The sequence below is a fragment of the Cryptococcus depauperatus genome, chromosome 4, assembly GCF_001720195.1.
Source record: "Cryptococcus depauperatus CBS 7841 chromosome 4, complete sequence".
NCBI classification, from domain to species: Eukaryota; Fungi; Basidiomycota; class Tremellomycetes; order Tremellales; family Cryptococcaceae; genus Cryptococcus; species Cryptococcus depauperatus.
Window position 1 is genome coordinate 1,334,363 of NC_089471.1, and position 16,653 is coordinate 1,351,015.

Sequence of the window (16,653 nt, forward strand, 5' to 3'; positions counted from 1 at the left end):
CCATCCGTCATCAATCTTCGGCCCAGCGCGATACTGTAACCATCACGGCAATTTATCTTCAGCATCACAAGAATAATCATCAATGTCAGCAATTGGTTAGCCAAAATGGCATGTAACGTCCACTCAATCATCAAGTGCAAGCCGTTTTTAGGTACACACTATACAACGCAAACGATCTTTACGACTGATTGCATGCTTTTTGTTTACCAGTCTACATTAAAGATGTTCTTGTCCCTGTCTCTCTGCCTAAGTCTCCGTTCTGTAGCTTGGCATCTCTGCTATTGACAAATGAGTTGTAACTGTTGAACGTAGATCGTGAACACAGTTCGGGCATAGGTGTTCTATATGACAAGTACTTACATCTTTTCTAGTCGTCTTTTGTCGGCTGGCGTAATTGATGGTCTTGTTTCGGCCAAAGATCTCAGCAGGTGCTGTTGGTTGATGACAGGCTTGGTTCTGGTTGGCTATTTAATCTCATTGGGAAAATGAAGATGGACATACCTTAACAATTTCCTTGTTTGGCTTGTCTCCCTCCGTAGCTGTGAGATGGCTCATACTGATCATAGTCTTTATCTTGAATTTGAATTAGCTAATTGATTGACTAATTTGGATGACCCCTTACCCTGGCAGTCATCTCAGATCGATCTGCAGCAGACTCAACAAAAGGCTGCTCGTCTGGTACAAACTTTCTATATGCTCTCTCGCTTTTCGTTCCGACTATTCCATTAACCATCTGGCCACCATCTTTGCTTTCCTTATGCTCATTATCTTGATCAAGTGAAGAATGAACCACGTCCAGATGGGCATTATACACCACCGCTTGTAGATCTGCCCCAGAATACCCTTCCGTCTCATTGGCAATCACCTCTAAATCAACATCTCTACCCAGCTGCAAGCTGCCCTTTCTGATCACGGCGTGTAAAATGTCTAACCGGTCAGAGAAACAAGGCATATCGCACAGGATGGATTTGTCAAGGCGGCCTGGCCGGAGAAGTGCAGGGTCAATAAGATCTGGACGGCTGGTTGCTGCCAATACGTATACACCTGACAAACTTTGTGCTCCGTCCATCTCCGTCAAAAGTTGATTGACCACTCTGTCGGTCACACCGGTACTGTCATGTCCTCTGATTTGTGTCAGTTATTCTCTTATACAGCTTAGAAAGGAATTTCTTACCGTTTTGGAGCGATTGAATCAAACTCATCAAAAAATAATACACATGGCTTTGCTCCACTTGCTCGCTCGAACAAGTCTCTGATATTCTTTTCGCTGGCGCCGATATATTTGTTGAGAATTTCGGGGCCTTTTACAGAGATGAAATTAAGACCGCATTCTTTGGCGACCGCAGATGCCAATAAGGTCTTGCCACAACCAGGAAAACCATACAGTAGTAGTCTGTAATCACAAGCTTAGCAAGCTACCATATACAACTAGAGCTGAATGAAACAAAATGTACCCAGAGCGTAAACGTAGTGGACAATTCGCAAAGATTTGTGCGTATTTCGTTGGCCATTCCAATGTCTCTCTCAGCACCCTCCGACATTCTACCAGACCTGTCACCTCCATAAGCAGGAAGCTTAAGAGGACAAATGAGAGATACAAACCTCCTATATCGCTCCACTTGATATCAGACATTTGCAAAGTCACGCCTCGCAAACTAAATGGCGTAAAGTCCTCATGAGCTACAGTGAAATCCTCGAGTGTAAGATGCGCCTGCTCCACTTGTCAGCTCGACATATTGATTATTGGTTATGCTTCTTACATGGTCCCCGCTCTTCGTGCTGCGAATGATTGCTTGCTGCATGGCACCGGCAGTTAAGTCAGTCAAATCAGCCAATGAGTAACCCTCTGTGATGCCCCCTAAATGCACATAATCCAATTCTGATGCTTCCTTCCGCTCTCTCTCATACGTTATCACATTTTTCTCTTTAACAAGGGTTCGTAACACATCTTGTCGAATATCCTTGGTAAGAGGCGGTATTTTCACTGTTTCTCCAAATATGTGTCGAGTATTAATAAGAGGATGAAGCGTGGAAGAATCTGTGGCAGTGGCGATGACAAGTACACCGGGTGGTATCTCAGAAATTGTAAAAAGACGAAGAAAGCGATTGGTTAATATAGTGGAACCGGATGAGGGGTTTGACTATGAGAAGTCAGTTACACCGTTTTTCAGTGTGCTGATATGTTTACCTCAGTTTCAGGCAAAAGCAATGTATCTAAATCGTCTAGTATTAACGTGCAAGGTGCTTTGTCCACAGCATTCCTGAACCACTGGTCCATGTTTTCTTTCAATGTAACCAGCCTGCCGTTAGGATCGAGCTTTCCCACATCTTCGTATATGATCTCTATTGTGCAAAAATGAGCGAAAAGACTTTTTCTAATCGCAACACGTTACTCGCCGGCCAACACCCTTTTATCCATGCTCAACTCGGTTGCAATAGCTTCAGCATGACTTGTTTTACCAGAACCTTTTGCGCCCAGCAACAACAGCGGTTTAGTAGCTCGTCCATATTGAGCTAAACGTCCAAGGTAGCCGAGTGCTTTTCCCAAAACATCTTGAAGTCCTATCAATGTGCTCCGAGGCGACGCCGGGGGACTTACGCCAGAAGATAAGTGTGTGACGAGGCTCGATCAAAACGACTTACAGTGATAAGTCAGGAATATGCTTGCCTTTTCCAGTCCTTCTCTTTCCTTTTCTTGATGCTACCAAGGAGATTGCTACTGTACCCCAAGCCTCTTGCCAAAATTTTGTTTTTCCTATAAATGTCACGCAATTACGCGGCATTTCCTTCCAAGAGGTCAACAGTACTTCAGCGTTTTCAACTTGCGGCTCTTGTTGGGTCGCTGTAGACGGTTGATCTCTTAGTGGTGAATGCGATTCAACCTTTACATAGATTGGCTTATCTTCTGTTGCTCTCAGGTATCGCTTCATCCTTTGCAGGTCATCCTCTGAACAAACCAATGCCGTTTCATCATCTACATTTGCTAAATCTTCTGGGGAGGGAATAAACTGTCCCCAACTCGAAGCTATACGAGGAGGCACTAGACGCAATTTGATAGTAGGCAATGATTTGGTATTACTTGAAGCGGTCTGGCTCTTAGAGTAAGCCATTGTAGACGCAGTAGAAGAAGCCTGTTTAGTCCCGTGGATGGTAGTCATACGAGAGCGAGGCGCTACAAAGATTTCGGTGTCGGCCTTGATGAGGACGGCGCTATTGGCGCTACTCGAAGGATTGGTATCATCTAACGGACTCGTCAACGTTGAACTGTGTTTGGTTCGCTGTCATCTGTTGAATGACTGACCTACTCGTATACGGATTTTGGTTGTACCCATAACCCAAACATGCATCTCTTGCCCTTTCTGAGCCGCTCGTAGCTGAGACAAGAGGTTGTTCTCCAAGAAGGAAGCATGTTGTTCCTAGGCCCATCATACTTTAGTTATTCGCGTTGACACAAACGCAAAAATTATTGCTCACCAAAATCTCCCAATCATCAGGTGTCAGAGGTGTCACCGACACCGACTTGGCAATCGTCGGATTATGAATCACAGCAATTTCAACCTGAAAATGCCTTTTCAACAGACGCACCACAATTCGCTCAAATCAATGACTCACTACAGTCCCTTCGGCCCACCCCAAGGACATGGCTACCTCTGGATCGACCTCCAGATTCTCAACACCATCCATCTGTGAAACTGTTGCTGCTGCGTTGAGACCCGACCAACCAAGGTAAGCTGCTTTCTGCTGCATCGAAGAGGACGATGGCGAGGCTATTGGAGACACATAAAGTATCAATGACTGTGGCCTCTTGACAAGAACGTTCACTCAGCACCTTTTAAACTTGGATAGCCAAACAACTCACCACTTGCTGTTGGCCCAACTGAGCATAAAGCGAGAGAGGCAAGTTCACAAGATTGGAACGCAGCGAGCGATACTTTATGCTTGCTTTCCTCGCCATAATTGTTTTGGAAAAGAAGAGTAAAAGTTGAATTTTGCCTTTTTTAACGCTGTTTCAAGAGCATGGTCTACTCGGTAATTAAGAATCCGGATAATTACGTAATCGCAGCCATACTATAATAAAATATGTATAATCTTTCTATGCTCCTCTCAAGTCGTACTTCATCGTCTCCAGCAGCCTGAGTTTCCGATCAGCATCTCTCTCTCCCCGCCTCTGCATATCTACGCCTCCTACAACAAGGCAAGGAAGTGTCCACCTTGCAATTTCCCCGAGCTGCAAGTGTTCTGTGGGACCTGTGCTAAAAGTTCTCAACCAAACGGCGCATATAGAGATGGCGAGATGGATGGAAAGAATGAGAAGATGGTTGGATGCAGAGTTAAGATAGGGCAACCAACTGGAAGGCAGCCAGTGAGGCGTGAGCGATAATGGTAGGAGGATAAGCTGGAAGATGCTGAGAATGGTAAAGATTGGGTTGGGATAGGCTATGAATGCCTTGATTTGGATAACAGAGCTGCTGTTGATGAGTCTGTCATGCAGCATCTCGTACGCAATCCGCTCACATAAACACATTCGTGAGTATGCCAACGTCCAACGCATTTTGGGCTTGTCGATTGTCTTTTAAATTCTTTGCTCTCAGCTTGTTGATCTCTTGTTGTTGCTCTGGACAGCAGCTCAGCAAAACGCCTACCGGAATTGTAGCAACTGACCCTGGTTATCGATGATTTCACCTATATACCGTAAGCTGTGTACTCCATTAGATGCTAAAGACTTGCTCGTGTTGAGCGATACATCCTCGCTATTTTGTCGTTGTCGAGTTCTTGTTCGCTGCCTGGTCTTTGAAACCATCCTTGACAAAGAAGCGTTTTTCGATTTTGTGGTTAAAAGTGGAATGTTAAGATATAAACAGAAAGCGGAAAAATGGCAAGTGACCCGATCGGGACACTTTATTGTTTATTAGGATTTGTTTTACATTTGTAGAAATGATGATTACAAAATTAATCTGCAAGTAATAAAACGTAAAACAGACTTGTTAGTGACATGGGGGCTTTCTATTGGGCATACAACGCATACCCAGCTATAATGAATGCAGCCCTTTGATCCGCTTCGATACTTCCTCCTTGAGCATCTCCACCTTTCTTCCTATAGCTTCATCTCCCTCACTGGCGTCTTCTTCTGCTGCTGCTATTAACCTGTCGATGAGGTTGTATGGAATGAAAGTCGTAAGCGACTGGCCTTTGGGTAATAATCCCGGAGGTGTTGCCTGTTGTCGATAGTTAAAAGGAGATTCTCATGAGTGACCCACCTGTCGCAACAATTCGAGAGTCCAGTCAAGTGCTTCGCTAATCCAGCCCCATTTGAGCGCTCTGCCTATCCAACCCTCTGGATTCCTTTGCATCTCGGACTGTACCAGCCACGCCGGCATAACCCATCCTTGGTTGATATCGTTATTCAGCTCAAACAACGTGTCTGCTACGATCTCGCTGTAGATGTAATTGGTTTTAGAAGAATCATGTCTTTGTAATGCCACTCGTATATAGTGAGAAGCGAGCGCTGCAGGGGAGCCTTGGAGACGAGATGTAACGGGAGATGTTTGCAGAAAAGCTGCTGCTGGGACATCGCTGCAAGCCGTTAGTCTAGCACGCTTGCCAAAGATTGCCCGTACGTAGTGTTCTCTTGCAGCCTCCATAGCTCTACCCATCGTGTAGCCAAGTTTGTAAAGAAACCAGTCATGTCGACCTGCAACGACGATGCCGCTGTTTGGGCATCATCATACATGCCTCTCTGGACAAAAATGTCTATAGTTTCTTGTGGAGATAGCGACACCTATACAGGATTCAGCAGAGTTTATTATATGCAAACAACTGCTTACCATTTTCAGTTATAAAGTCAAAATATCTGGTTTGACCAAAAATACATGATATTTGTGTCAACCTCCACATAAAATGATAGGTCACGTGACTTTGATATTTCTGCATGTCTTCATGTCTTCATATCTTCAGAATATCAGTTGTACATCTCCATCTTTGCAATGTCTTTTCATGCTTCTTCTCTTTTATCGTCTCTGCAACCCACCCATCCAGCATATCTTCAACTCCTTAAAGCTAATCGACCATTTGCTGTAGCTTCTGCTCACAGCCAACTCTCAAAACTTGTCCAACGTCTCAACACCGTCTTGTTGTCCAAGGAGTATCAAACAGAGCAGAGAGCCACATGCAATATTGCGGCAGAGATAATTTCACAAGATGAGCAAGGCTGGGTAATGGCAGAGTATGGAAAGGGGTGGATGAGTATCTGTCTTGGGTGTATCGCTGTACGTGCCTTGTACAAAGCCAGCATTTCCTTATACAAAACAGTCACCAAGCACGCCCATTGTATCTATTCCGCCTTATCTCAAGTTGATAACTCTGATTGTACTCTCTTCTGCCCATCTTCCGTCATTTGAACGGGCAAATGTACATCCAGTCATGGGTAAACTATCTGTCTCACTCGGAAAAGTGCTGGAAAGATGCTTGTCCCAAGCCCACCCTGACTGGGATGTTGTGGTATGTTTTTGACTATTTCAGCTCCAGTGACTGATCCAGTGTAGCTTTGTATGCTCGAATCATTACATTCGCTCGTTCTACACTCGCCAGCAACATTCCGACCCATGACATCTTCTCTTAAAGTTCGCCTCTTTTCCCTTGTATTTTCACAATCTACGGGATCCGACACATCCCCAGCTTGCATCCCTCGTACTGTTATCCATGCCTCAGCCAATCTGTTGGCGTGTCTTTCTTTGACCGCTGGCAAAGCTCAAAGTCCGGCTGTATGGTCAACCGACATGCGAGACCTACTAGCTGCGTTCCGTAGTGCTCTCTCGAGTGTTTCAGCTGATGGATGGGGTGAAATCCTCTTTCCTGCTGTTTTATCTCCATCCATCTTGCCCTCCTTGCCTCATGACCCACTTTTGCGTATACCTCTAGCTCTGGATTGGGCTGAAAACCTTTCACAATGCATACGAGCTATGTTCTTATCTGGGACTTTTCGGCCTGTGGCTGTACCTATTTCAGGTATAGTTAACACGGCTCTTCAATGCCTCGGTGTTGGTGCCGATACGCCTGTAAGCTGCTCATGTTTAAGGCAATAAAGACGGGACTAACAGGCGTACGGATAGACCTTGGAGCATATCTCCCCACAACACCAAGCTCTTCTCGTCACTTCTCTTCCTCGAATTTGGTCACTTGGCATTGAAACGATTGGTGCTTTGTGTATTGTGCAAGTTTTCATTTCTTCTGCATGTAGAGCTTTTACTGACAATAGTCTAAAGTGCTGGTGATCATTTTCTACCACATCTGCCAAATACGCTTAATCATTCTGTCTGGCTCCTTGAACGGGTTCCATTGGATATGCTGTCAGTACACTCCTCTCCTGAACTATTCTAAACATATCGCGTTGACAAAAAGCACACTAACACAGGGAGAGCCAGTCTCAATTATTGGCATTCCATAGACTTCTCTTCATCTGTTACTCTCCCTCACTAATTCCCACAGAACACATTGCCCGCCTGCTCAGATTTTCTCTATCGACATTATCGCCTTTACTGGAAATGAAAAAGGGCGTTATTGTGGCTCAACAGACTGGAAATGGAGGCGGAGGAGGAAAAAAGAACAAAAAGAGGGCTAGAGGTGCTGAGGACGGACTTGTAGGCAATCTTGAGGGACGTTCTTGGTGCCGGATCTCGCCTATGCAGATCCAGCTGATCAAAACTTCTTTGGCTTGTATGTCTTTTCTCGTATAGCCCTCACGTATTGACAGATTCAGTTGCACCTCTCCTACACAACAATCCCTCTCTTTCGCCCTCGCTCGTCACCCTCTCCGTCCGGCTTCATCTTAGTTTATACCTGTCTCTCTCCTCTCTAGAGCCTCTCTTACTGAGTGCAAAGTTTGCAACCGAGCTCAAAGACTTGACAGGGAATTTTTTGGAAAGGCTACTGGTCGAAGGCGAGGGGTGGGGGAAAGGGTACGAGGGCTTAATCGTGTCGGTTATTGACCCGGATACTGCGGCCGCGAGGCATACCCTTCGAAGTGTGCTTCATCCGAAATTACCACCTATGCTTAGAAATCAGCCACCTTTGTCACATCTAAATTTCTTTACCACCGAGGGCGAAGAAGAAAAGAGAGAGAGAGAGGACTTGGGATTGGAAGTAATTGGCGACGAAAGGGAAGTGATGGACAGAAAAGAGAAGGACGAACGTGTATTGAATGAGATTGTGAGCTCGACTGATTTGCAAGAGCAAGTCACTAGAACAATGTCTTTGGTGGCGCGTACACCCTTATCGAATCCTACCACCCTGGGTGTAGATGCTACTGCGACAATATCTATTAGTGCCTCTGCGCCTATCCTCGCCGCCGCTCCAGCACCAATTCACAGTCAGGCCCTAGTTCCGGTCTCAGCTCTCGACCCAAACCCAACCGCAACCCAACAGATTTCCACCTCGTCCTCTGATTTCATCTCTTTTTCTTCTACCTCGCGAACTGCATCACTACCCATTCCAACATCCACCCTCGTTGAGCCACCAGTCTTGTCACAAGACGGAGATGAAGAAGGAATTCCAGAGTTAGATAGTGGGAGTGATGATGATGCTTTAATGGGCGACGAGGACGATGACTAGCTTTCCAACTTTTGGGAGATTAATAAGATGCATCAACTATGATCTAAACTAGCAGCCCCTCGTACATAATGCACAAGTTGACACGTCAACCTATGATTTCAATTCCTCCTTCACTGCCGCATCTGTTCCTGCTCCTGCTCCTGTCTCTGCCGTCGCTGCCACCTTTGCAGGCGCGGTCACATCTGCCGTCGTCACTGTCTCTGTCGCTGTCGTTGTTGTCGCCGAATTAGCAGATGCGGGAATAACAGGTGCCGGAGAAGAAGTGGCTAATCTTGCATCGAGCGCTTTCAACGCCAATGCCCGTCGGCGTTCTGCTTCAGCGCGAGCACCACTAGGACCTCCTGGACCAGGAAGCAGGCCGTATCCTGTAGGTTCATCCCACGCCTGGACGATCCCGAATCGACAGGCAATCCTAAACACGTGGTTTCCAGCTGTAGCAATAAATGGCCTAGATGCAGACTTGAGCTTGTGGCTACAATTCATGAGAAAGAACTCACCGAATAGGAGTGGGAAACCAATACTGAAACGCAAACGTCTCGCTGCGATCTCCTCTGAATTCTCCATTTTCGGCTAGCTTGAAGAACCTCAGATACACCCACGCCACAAAGAATCCAAACTGGATAAGGATAAAGGGAGAGGGCCCGAAGAAGAGGACGAGAACATTGGACAAAAGCAGATGGATACCGGGAAGTGTCTTGACACGTAGCTTGAACTTGCCCAGCAGCTGTACTTGATGCTCTGGAATGAGCTGTGTAAAGGCGACGAGGAAGCCAACCTGCAAACCTGACAGGCCGTGATAAGGCAAGCCATTCCTACAGCGTGAGCCAGACTCAATCCATCTTAACTTACAGAGCGTCTTCCGAGCCCAGTAACAGATACACCATCCAACTAAACCCAAAGGCAATGACATTCGATCCAACAATGGTTATACAACAAAACCTGACCAATTCGCGAGGTCCCCATACTTTTTCCAGGTATCTGCAAGCGAGTGGCAGAGATATGCTAGATATTATTGCGTTCACAAAGGACAACTCGACGAAACCAGCCGTGAGGAGGGTCCATGGATACTTCCAACTGATGCTAGGCTGGAGGACGAGCCACGGGCTTGAAGACTGGAAGAAAAAAGCAAGGCACTGGGCAGTGAGTGTGGTAAGAATGAGAAGGGCAGTCAAGACTCTTGTAGCGAGAGGGACTGATTGAAGAAATGGAAGAAGAGTTAGCATTTTAAAAGATGGATAATGAAGAAGAGAAAAAGTAGAAGAGAAAAAGAGGAATAGAAATTGTTTCAATCTTTTCTTTTTTTTTCTATTTATTTTATTTCAATCTTTCCTTTCTTTATTTCTTCTTTATTTCTTCTTTATTCCAATCTTTTCTCTTTCACTCGTTATGCTCCCTCCAGGGCCGCCCAAAATCTCGCAGAGAGATTTTGATCCAGCATCTGCTTCCCATGTGGATGAGGATGCAGAGATGCATAGCGAGCCAGATGTGGCCAGCGTAGAACTGAGCAGCGTCGAAATCAATATTCTAATATACCTGGTGGGTTGGTAAAGAAAAGACATGGCGAGCTGACTGTATAGTATCTGCTGGAGAGCAACTTTGTCCATACCGCGTTTACCCTACTCGCAGAGTCGAATCTGCCGTCTACCACCCTCTTCCAGCACTTTAACCCGTCTTACCCAACGTCATCCACCTCAATTAAACCGCCACGGCTCAATAATAGGCAAAAAGACAAGGACACGAGTCCAACCGCGCCCAACTTTGGCAGAGCGAATGGAAAGATTGAGAGAGGAGAGCTGATCAGGAAGTTGTGGAAAGCTGTGAGATGGGAGCAAGTTGAAAGACATGTGGGCCCTAATGGCGTAGGTCTAATGGTGGAGACAAGTCTTGCACTGACCCATGTAGGAGCCAGCAACTGTCCAGTGCCCAAATCCGTTCCATCTTCTCATTCCCCATGTCTGCCCACCTTCCTTCCCCTCGGCAACTTTCAATCCCCCATTACCACTGCCTCCAACTTTGCAGCCATCTACTGCTGCGGCTCCGCCACCTCCAAAACGGCCCGAAGTATTTCCTCCTCCCGAAGACCAAGAAGAAAAACAGAGCGAAAAGGAACAGTGGAAGGAAGATGGAAAGAAAGGAAAGAAAAAAGCGAAAAGGTTAAGTTCTTCACCGCCATCTACAAGAGACAGGTCCCCTTCGCCATCCATCAAATCCAAACCACCTTCGTTGAACAACATGGTCAAGGAAAAAACTTACAAACGGGCCAGACTGACTGATAATGACGAAGAAGATATGAAATCGCAAAAGAAGGAACCTAGAGAAGCAAGTAAAGACATCCATTTTAAACCATCCGCCAACCCTTCTCGATCCACTACACCGGGTGACGCGAGCAGACGGCCGAGCCCAAAACCCAAAGGAGATAAACCTCAGTCAAAAAAAGGGACTTCAATGGCTAGAGATGAAGTTGACATATGGGTTGAACATCGAGACGTGGTTTCCAACGTCGCCTGGAACCCTAAGAATGTCGATCTGCTCGCTACAGGATCATCAGATGGGTTTGTTCGTCTGTGGGAGTTTTCACAGAACTCTTCCTCGCAGAATTCGTCTTTAACACTTCCCAATCGTCCTTCAGGCATATCTCACAAGGGAATCGAATCAAATAAAAAGACAATCACAGCTGTTGCTTGGCATCCAGATGGTACCATTCTTGCTACTGGTTCTCAAGATGGTGTTGGGAGACTATTCACACCTAGTGGTCAGCTGCAGGCTATTATGAGCTATGGCAGAGGTGCTGTCAATGCGATGAAATGGAGTCCCAGCGGGACGGCCATTTTGGTAGGAAAAGACGATTTCACAGTGTGCAAATGGATGGACCGAGGGGGGAGTATGGCCATGAAAATGTGTTTTGATGCACATACTAGTGTGTCTCTTCTCTCAATCATACTCGCGAACTGAAGCTAACGTAATGAATAGAGGAGGTAAACGATGTAGATTGGCTAGATGATGATGTGTTTGCTTCAGCTGGCAATGACCATACAATATTTGTGCACTATTCCGATGACAAGCGTCCTCGCTTTACATTCAAAGGCCACATCGACGATGTCACCGCTATCAAATGGTCTCCAGCCATCCCAGGCAAAACTGTCACTTCTCGACTTTTAGCAAGTGTTTCGGATGATGGAAACTGTATGATTTGGAAGCTACCATATTACCCATCTTCTCGCGGAGCCAGCTCTGCACCGATAGGTCCTACAGGTCGCTCCATCTCTCCTGTCAAGAGACAAGATCCTCCAAGTGACGAAGATGATTATTTCCAGTCAAGTACGCCCGTGACAGGCGCCGATAACTGTTTGCATAAACTGAGTGTGGTTAGCGGAAGTGAGAATAAGAGAATGTCGATGTTGGAGTGGATGCCTAGTGGAAATCGGATGATTCTTGCTGCGTAAGTCTGAATCTATTCTCATGCAAAAACATGCTGACCTTTTCCACCACTTGTAGTGGTGGACAAGACTCTACTGTCAAACTGTTCGACGCTCTCACAGGCGAGACGCTTCATATCCTTACGGGTCTTGAATCTGGTACAGGTTCACTCTCTTTTTCTCCGCCTGCCTTTTCCTCCCTTCCCGTCGCCCTCGGAATAGATATTGGAAAACTCGGTCTATTGGCTGGCGGAGGCTGGGATGGCGTTATTCAAATCTGGGACGTCGAGTCTGGCAGGATACTCTGGAGCTTTGAGGTAGAAGAAGATGAAGCTAAGCGTACAATGAGGGAACGGCCAATGTTACTGGATATATCGTGGCGCGCAGATGGAAGACATCTTGCGTGTGGGCTACACAACAAGAGTATGATGGTGGTGAATGTCGTTAAAGCCCTTGATGGAGAAAGGCATTCTAGAGAACAAAAAGAATGAGGGTAGTGTGCTTGGAGAATAGGAAATTTGAGAATTAAGTTTTCTGTAGGGTATAGATATCACTGGGTTTTATTTGGGTTCATTTTCTTGGGTAGTGTCATTCATAGCACCCATGCAGTTAAGGGAAACCTGTTATATATGACATACATCTTTCGTTTACCAATAGCACAATTTGAAAAATATAACGAGAAGAATATTAGGAGAAAGAGTTGTGTGTGATGGCACAACACCATATTAAAAAAGTTCGATTACTCAACTTTCTAAACTTGTCCTCTCAACTACTTATTGGTAGGATCACAAGCCCCGAATTTTGGCTTTTCTCCACTCGGTACGAATAAACTTCTTAGTGTTTGTACTGTCGTAAAAATGCCCACGGCGGAGCCAAAGATAATTAGTGTCAAATCCATCAGTCGAGCCTTGCGTGTTCGAGCACAGGCTTTAAGATGAAGCATGGGTGGGTAGATGAAACACAGAGGGATACTATATTGATTGTTGCTAATGAGCGCGAGATGCATTGTTCAAGGAGTGGGTAGGAACGCACCAAGCAAAACTTCCAATGAGCGAAACAAATTTGTCCAATTCGCTCGATCCTGCCCATGAAATCAACGAGCAAAATACTACCATCGCAGACCTAAACACGTTCTTCTGCCATTTCACCGATGGATTGTATTTTCCTGATCCAGCCTTGGCGAATAGGCCATTTTCCATGATACGGACGGCTGGAAAGAGTTGAAGAGGTGATGAGAGAAGGATAGCGATTGAATCTGCATTACAATAAATTGAGTCAACTTTGCATTGGACTGCAGAAATAGAGGTAGGACGTACAGAGGAATTGAACAGCCTGGACAAATTTATCGTCCTGCGGCAAATTCACCAACACCACTGTCTGTATCTCACTTCCATACGCGGCATAAGACATGACTCCTGCTCCAGCAAACAATATTGCAATCACAAACATGACAGCTGATAAAACTTTTGGGAATTTTTCAGGTTGACGCATAGAATTAGCAATAGGTATGACAAGACCGATGCCTTCAAATGCGAATACGGCAGTACCAATCAACAAGGGGTAACTAGTTGGGTTGAATAATTGGACGTCGGCTACACCACTCTTGGACAAAACGGAGATTTCGTTGCCGCCAATGTATATGACTTTTATCCTTGTTTAAGCAATAGCCATGTTTGAGAGAATGATACTTACTACCAATGAGAATAAAAGCATCAGCTATCAGAGCCGTACCAGACAATTTGGCTAAATTTCGAACCATGGAAAGCGGCATAAAGACAACCAGTTGAGCAAAGATAAGATACTTGACAGGAATGAATGTTTTGCAGCTTGACACTGCCATCACGAAGGCTTGCAGATTTTCAGCGATGAAGATGGTATATGCTAGCCCACATCAGTTTCAAATAAAATTTGCGGTAAAAAGTACGCACCAGCGACAAAACCAATTTGTGACACCGCAATACTCGTCAAGATGATATACCTCATATTTTTTCCATACAACTCTCCGCCAATATCTCCAAAAGACCCTGGAACTATCATGTAGGCTTGTATGAGAAGCAAAAAGGACCAAAGAGATATGCCCGCTATAGCGAGCATGACAATAGATGAGAAGAGAATACCACCATTAAAGAATGCTTTGCCCATAAACAAGACGCCTGTGCCAACAAACCCTTTTAACAACTTGAAGAGGTCAGTCAGAGCACATCAGACTTGAGCTTTAGCGTACCATGAGAACAGTCTGAGTGACGCTTGCAGTACCTCCGCCAGATCCACTCTTTGTCCTCCGATGTCGACTCATCGTTCGTTTGGTTGACCCCAGCAACGGCGCTCTTTCACCTTGCACCGCCTGATTCATACGCCTTGCCTGCTCCGTATCGCCAGGTTTGCTCAAGCCATCATTGAATGTTCTACGAATATAGCCCCTGGAAGATCCCGATGTGGCAGGATACGCTTCTTCGTCCTCTTCAACTTCATCTTCTACAACATCATCGTCCTCGTTCAAGTCTTCTCCTGCGAAATGTCCATAGATAAATAGAAAGTCTATCACATTGCGCAACATATTGGGCGCCGCAAGACCTTGTTCTTGTGCGCGGTTAACGACGAAATTACGACGGAAACCGCCTGGCTCCTTGATATGTGCTAGGGATGGGTCAAGGATGGCTGAACGATCGAGAGGGATATGAGAGAACGAGGCAGATCGGGCAGGTCGGGCGACGCTGTTTTTCCATTTGTAGAGATCATGTCTGGGGCTCGTCAGTAGATAGTAGATAATGAAGAGAAAGAGCATACGTCACATCACCACCGGGAGCATCAAATGGGATAGGAAATTGCTCCAATTCATCTCCCGTGCCACCACCTACCTTATCTTCCTCGCCACCATCACCCACTGGCGGGCCCGATTCGGTTCCGGATCCAGACGCAGGCGACATATTCTGCCCTCTCTCTTCTGCCGAGACAAGATATCGTCTCAACATACGAGCTTTTGCTTCGTCTGTCACATCTGCAATGTTGTTGAAACCGGGATCTTCTGGCCTTTCTTTGTCTCTGCTCGACTGGTGGATTATAGAAGTTTGAGAGTTGCTACGAGATAAGGTCTGTCGCGAGAAGGACGCCTGTCGTGAATGAGGTTGATGTAGAGACGACTCGGCTTGGGAATTAGTAGAGCATAACGCGTTCAGCTGAGCTGTCAAGGCTGATGATGTTCTACCCGCCGTCTGCGAAGCCTGGTTCTTCTCGATCCAATTCTCTTCAGACGTCTTCTTCTTCAACCCACTGTCTCCATCCAGCACCTGGGGCACAGCTTCTTTGGCAACACTTTGCGAACGGCCCCTTCGCCCCAGCTGATCGGAAGCAGGCTCTTTATCGAGAGCTGAGCCACTCAATGGAGAAGCCTTGTGTGACGAGCCAAGGGCTGAAGTAACGTTGATGGGAGCGCCAGTGTTGGTAGAGAACGATGGTCGAGGAGGAATATTTCGGATGGGCGGTGTATTGGAAGTAGATATAGGGCGAGGAGTCTCCTTGTCTTGTTCTTGAGATTGCATTATGAGTTAGATTTGAAGAAGAGAAAAAAATAGAATATAAAAAGTAAAAGAAAAAAAAATGAAAGAAAGGATAGAAAGAAGACTTTAAAGGTGAATTTGAATGGATGCCAAATATGTCAAACTTGGATTTTGATTATTTTGAAATGAATATACATAATCCAAAAACAATATATAGCAAGAGTACGATTATGATACGATATGGATCTATGGCTGTTAGCGTCGGCCTTCTAAATATGTACTTCATTCTACCTCTCTATGACCAAAACTCTCGAAGCATGTAGGGTAACAGAACAATGCAAGCTGTAAAGAACTAGGCAATCTGTCAGCTCTATCCTTGCCAGCTGACTGGGACATACGACTTTGAAAGAGTATAAGAGATTGAAAGGCAACATCCATGTCGCACCTAAAGCCCCTCCTGTCCGTCTATTCGGTGGCCCATGGAGCAACATTAGGTAGATGGAGTAAAAAGCGACGTTGAAAAAGTGATAAAAAAGTATGACTGGTCGAGGGGTCAAGCTGCCGTGGTGTGAGCTGACAATAAGCGGGAAAGATGTGGACATACGCAGAAAGAAGACCGACAGGTCCTGCAACACAATCACCGCCCAGTTCAAAGTACTTGAAGCAACCTTCTCTCAGTACGGCCAAGTCAGGTCCTACCTATCGTCAGTACTATCCAATATGATGCCAACGAAAATTCACTGTCGGATCCGCCAAATAAGGTGTACAGCGCCATACTCAACACATTAACCACCCCGCTCAACTTCTTTCTCTCCCAGAACCACTCTCTTAACCTCTCTGCGATTGGCTCCCAGTCCTCGAGTCCTTCTCTCCCTGCCTCCAACCCAGCTTCATGCGGTTTAGCCCTCAATTTGCCTCCCGGTCGAAGGTATTCGGTAAGAAGCAAAGCGTCATGCCACGCTACAGTCATGCCACCGCCCGTCAAAGGGTGCCGCATGTTGTATGCGTCTCCGACGAGTATCATGCCCTGTAGCGAATCTTGTAGTCCTTGGATCGAGGGTGGAAGGTATGAATTGGGCATTGATCGGATACGTTGTGTATCAAGTGCGTGTCGTAGAGGGTTACAAAGATTG

At 45.9% G+C, this 16,653-nt stretch overlaps 8 protein-coding genes across 8 annotated transcripts; 2 read left to right on the top strand and 6 right to left on the bottom strand.

Annotated features, from left to right (window-relative positions):
- Nucleotides 1–211: 211 nt before the first annotated feature.
- Nucleotides 212–3,955, bottom strand: L203_103843 (uncharacterized protein; the record flags this gene model as incomplete). Its single annotated transcript, XM_066213235.1, has 15 exons — nt 212–299; nt 361–449; nt 502–573; nt 623–1,124; nt 1,175–1,393; nt 1,455–1,551; nt 1,603–1,711; nt 1,761–2,141; nt 2,189–2,343; nt 2,398–2,594; nt 2,644–3,241; nt 3,302–3,416; nt 3,475–3,558; nt 3,613–3,804; nt 3,860–3,955. The coding sequence occupies 15 exons, from the start codon at nt 3,953–3,955 to the stop codon at nt 212–214; spliced, it is 2,994 nt and encodes a 997-aa protein (XP_066069332.1).
- A 138-nt stretch (nt 3,956–4,093) lies between these two features.
- Nucleotides 4,094–4,801, bottom strand: L203_103844 (uncharacterized protein; the record flags this gene model as incomplete). The annotated part of the gene is made up of 4 exons (XM_066213236.1): nt 4,094–4,466; nt 4,516–4,615; nt 4,663–4,683; nt 4,729–4,801. The coding sequence occupies 4 exons, from the start codon at nt 4,799–4,801 to the stop codon at nt 4,094–4,096; spliced, it is 567 nt and encodes a 188-aa protein (XP_066069333.1).
- A 229-nt stretch (nt 4,802–5,030) lies between these two features.
- On the bottom strand, nt 5,031–5,828 carry L203_103845 (uncharacterized protein; the record flags this gene model as incomplete). The annotated part of the gene is made up of 4 exons (XM_066213237.1): nt 5,031–5,216; nt 5,259–5,574; nt 5,619–5,779; nt 5,826–5,828. 4 exons carry the CDS (start codon nt 5,826–5,828, stop codon nt 5,031–5,033), a joined length of 666 nt encoding a protein of 221 aa, XP_066069334.1.
- Nucleotides 5,829–5,984: 156 nt separating this feature from the next.
- L203_103846 (uncharacterized protein) lies at nt 5,985–8,607 on the top strand (the record flags this gene model as incomplete). Its single annotated transcript, XM_066213238.1, has 7 exons — nt 5,985–6,266; nt 6,310–6,498; nt 6,543–7,055; nt 7,110–7,210; nt 7,263–7,346; nt 7,412–7,713; nt 7,757–8,607. 7 exons carry the CDS (start codon nt 5,985–5,987, stop codon nt 8,605–8,607), a joined length of 2,322 nt encoding a protein of 773 aa, XP_066069335.1.
- A 90-nt stretch (nt 8,608–8,697) lies between these two features.
- L203_103847 (uncharacterized protein) lies at nt 8,698–9,517 on the bottom strand (the record flags this gene model as incomplete). Its single annotated transcript, XM_066213239.1, has 3 exons — nt 8,698–9,055; nt 9,105–9,390; nt 9,457–9,517. 3 exons carry the CDS (start codon nt 9,515–9,517, stop codon nt 8,698–8,700), a joined length of 705 nt encoding a protein of 234 aa, XP_066069336.1.
- Nucleotides 9,518–9,993: 476 nt separating this feature from the next.
- On the top strand, nt 9,994–12,514 carry L203_103848 (uncharacterized protein; the record flags this gene model as incomplete). Its single annotated transcript, XM_066213240.1, has 5 exons — nt 9,994–10,143; nt 10,197–10,466; nt 10,510–11,524; nt 11,578–12,046; nt 12,103–12,514. The coding sequence occupies 5 exons, from the start codon at nt 9,994–9,996 to the stop codon at nt 12,512–12,514; spliced, it is 2,316 nt and encodes a 771-aa protein (XP_066069337.1).
- A 278-nt stretch (nt 12,515–12,792) lies between these two features.
- On the bottom strand, nt 12,793–15,562 carry L203_103849 (uncharacterized protein; the record flags this gene model as incomplete). The annotated part of the gene is made up of 7 exons (XM_066213241.1): nt 12,793–12,994; nt 13,056–13,278; nt 13,340–13,666; nt 13,716–13,904; nt 13,952–14,201; nt 14,248–14,764; nt 14,811–15,562. The coding sequence occupies 7 exons, from the start codon at nt 15,560–15,562 to the stop codon at nt 12,793–12,795; spliced, it is 2,460 nt and encodes an 819-aa protein (XP_066069338.1).
- Nucleotides 15,563–15,815: 253 nt separating this feature from the next.
- On the bottom strand, nt 15,816–16,601 carry L203_103850 (uncharacterized protein; the record flags this gene model as incomplete). The annotated part of the gene is made up of 4 exons (XM_066213242.1): nt 15,816–15,872; nt 15,919–16,078; nt 16,125–16,215; nt 16,262–16,601. The coding sequence occupies 4 exons, from the start codon at nt 16,599–16,601 to the stop codon at nt 15,816–15,818; spliced, it is 648 nt and encodes a 215-aa protein (XP_066069339.1).
- Nucleotides 16,602–16,653: the final 52 nt, after the last annotated feature.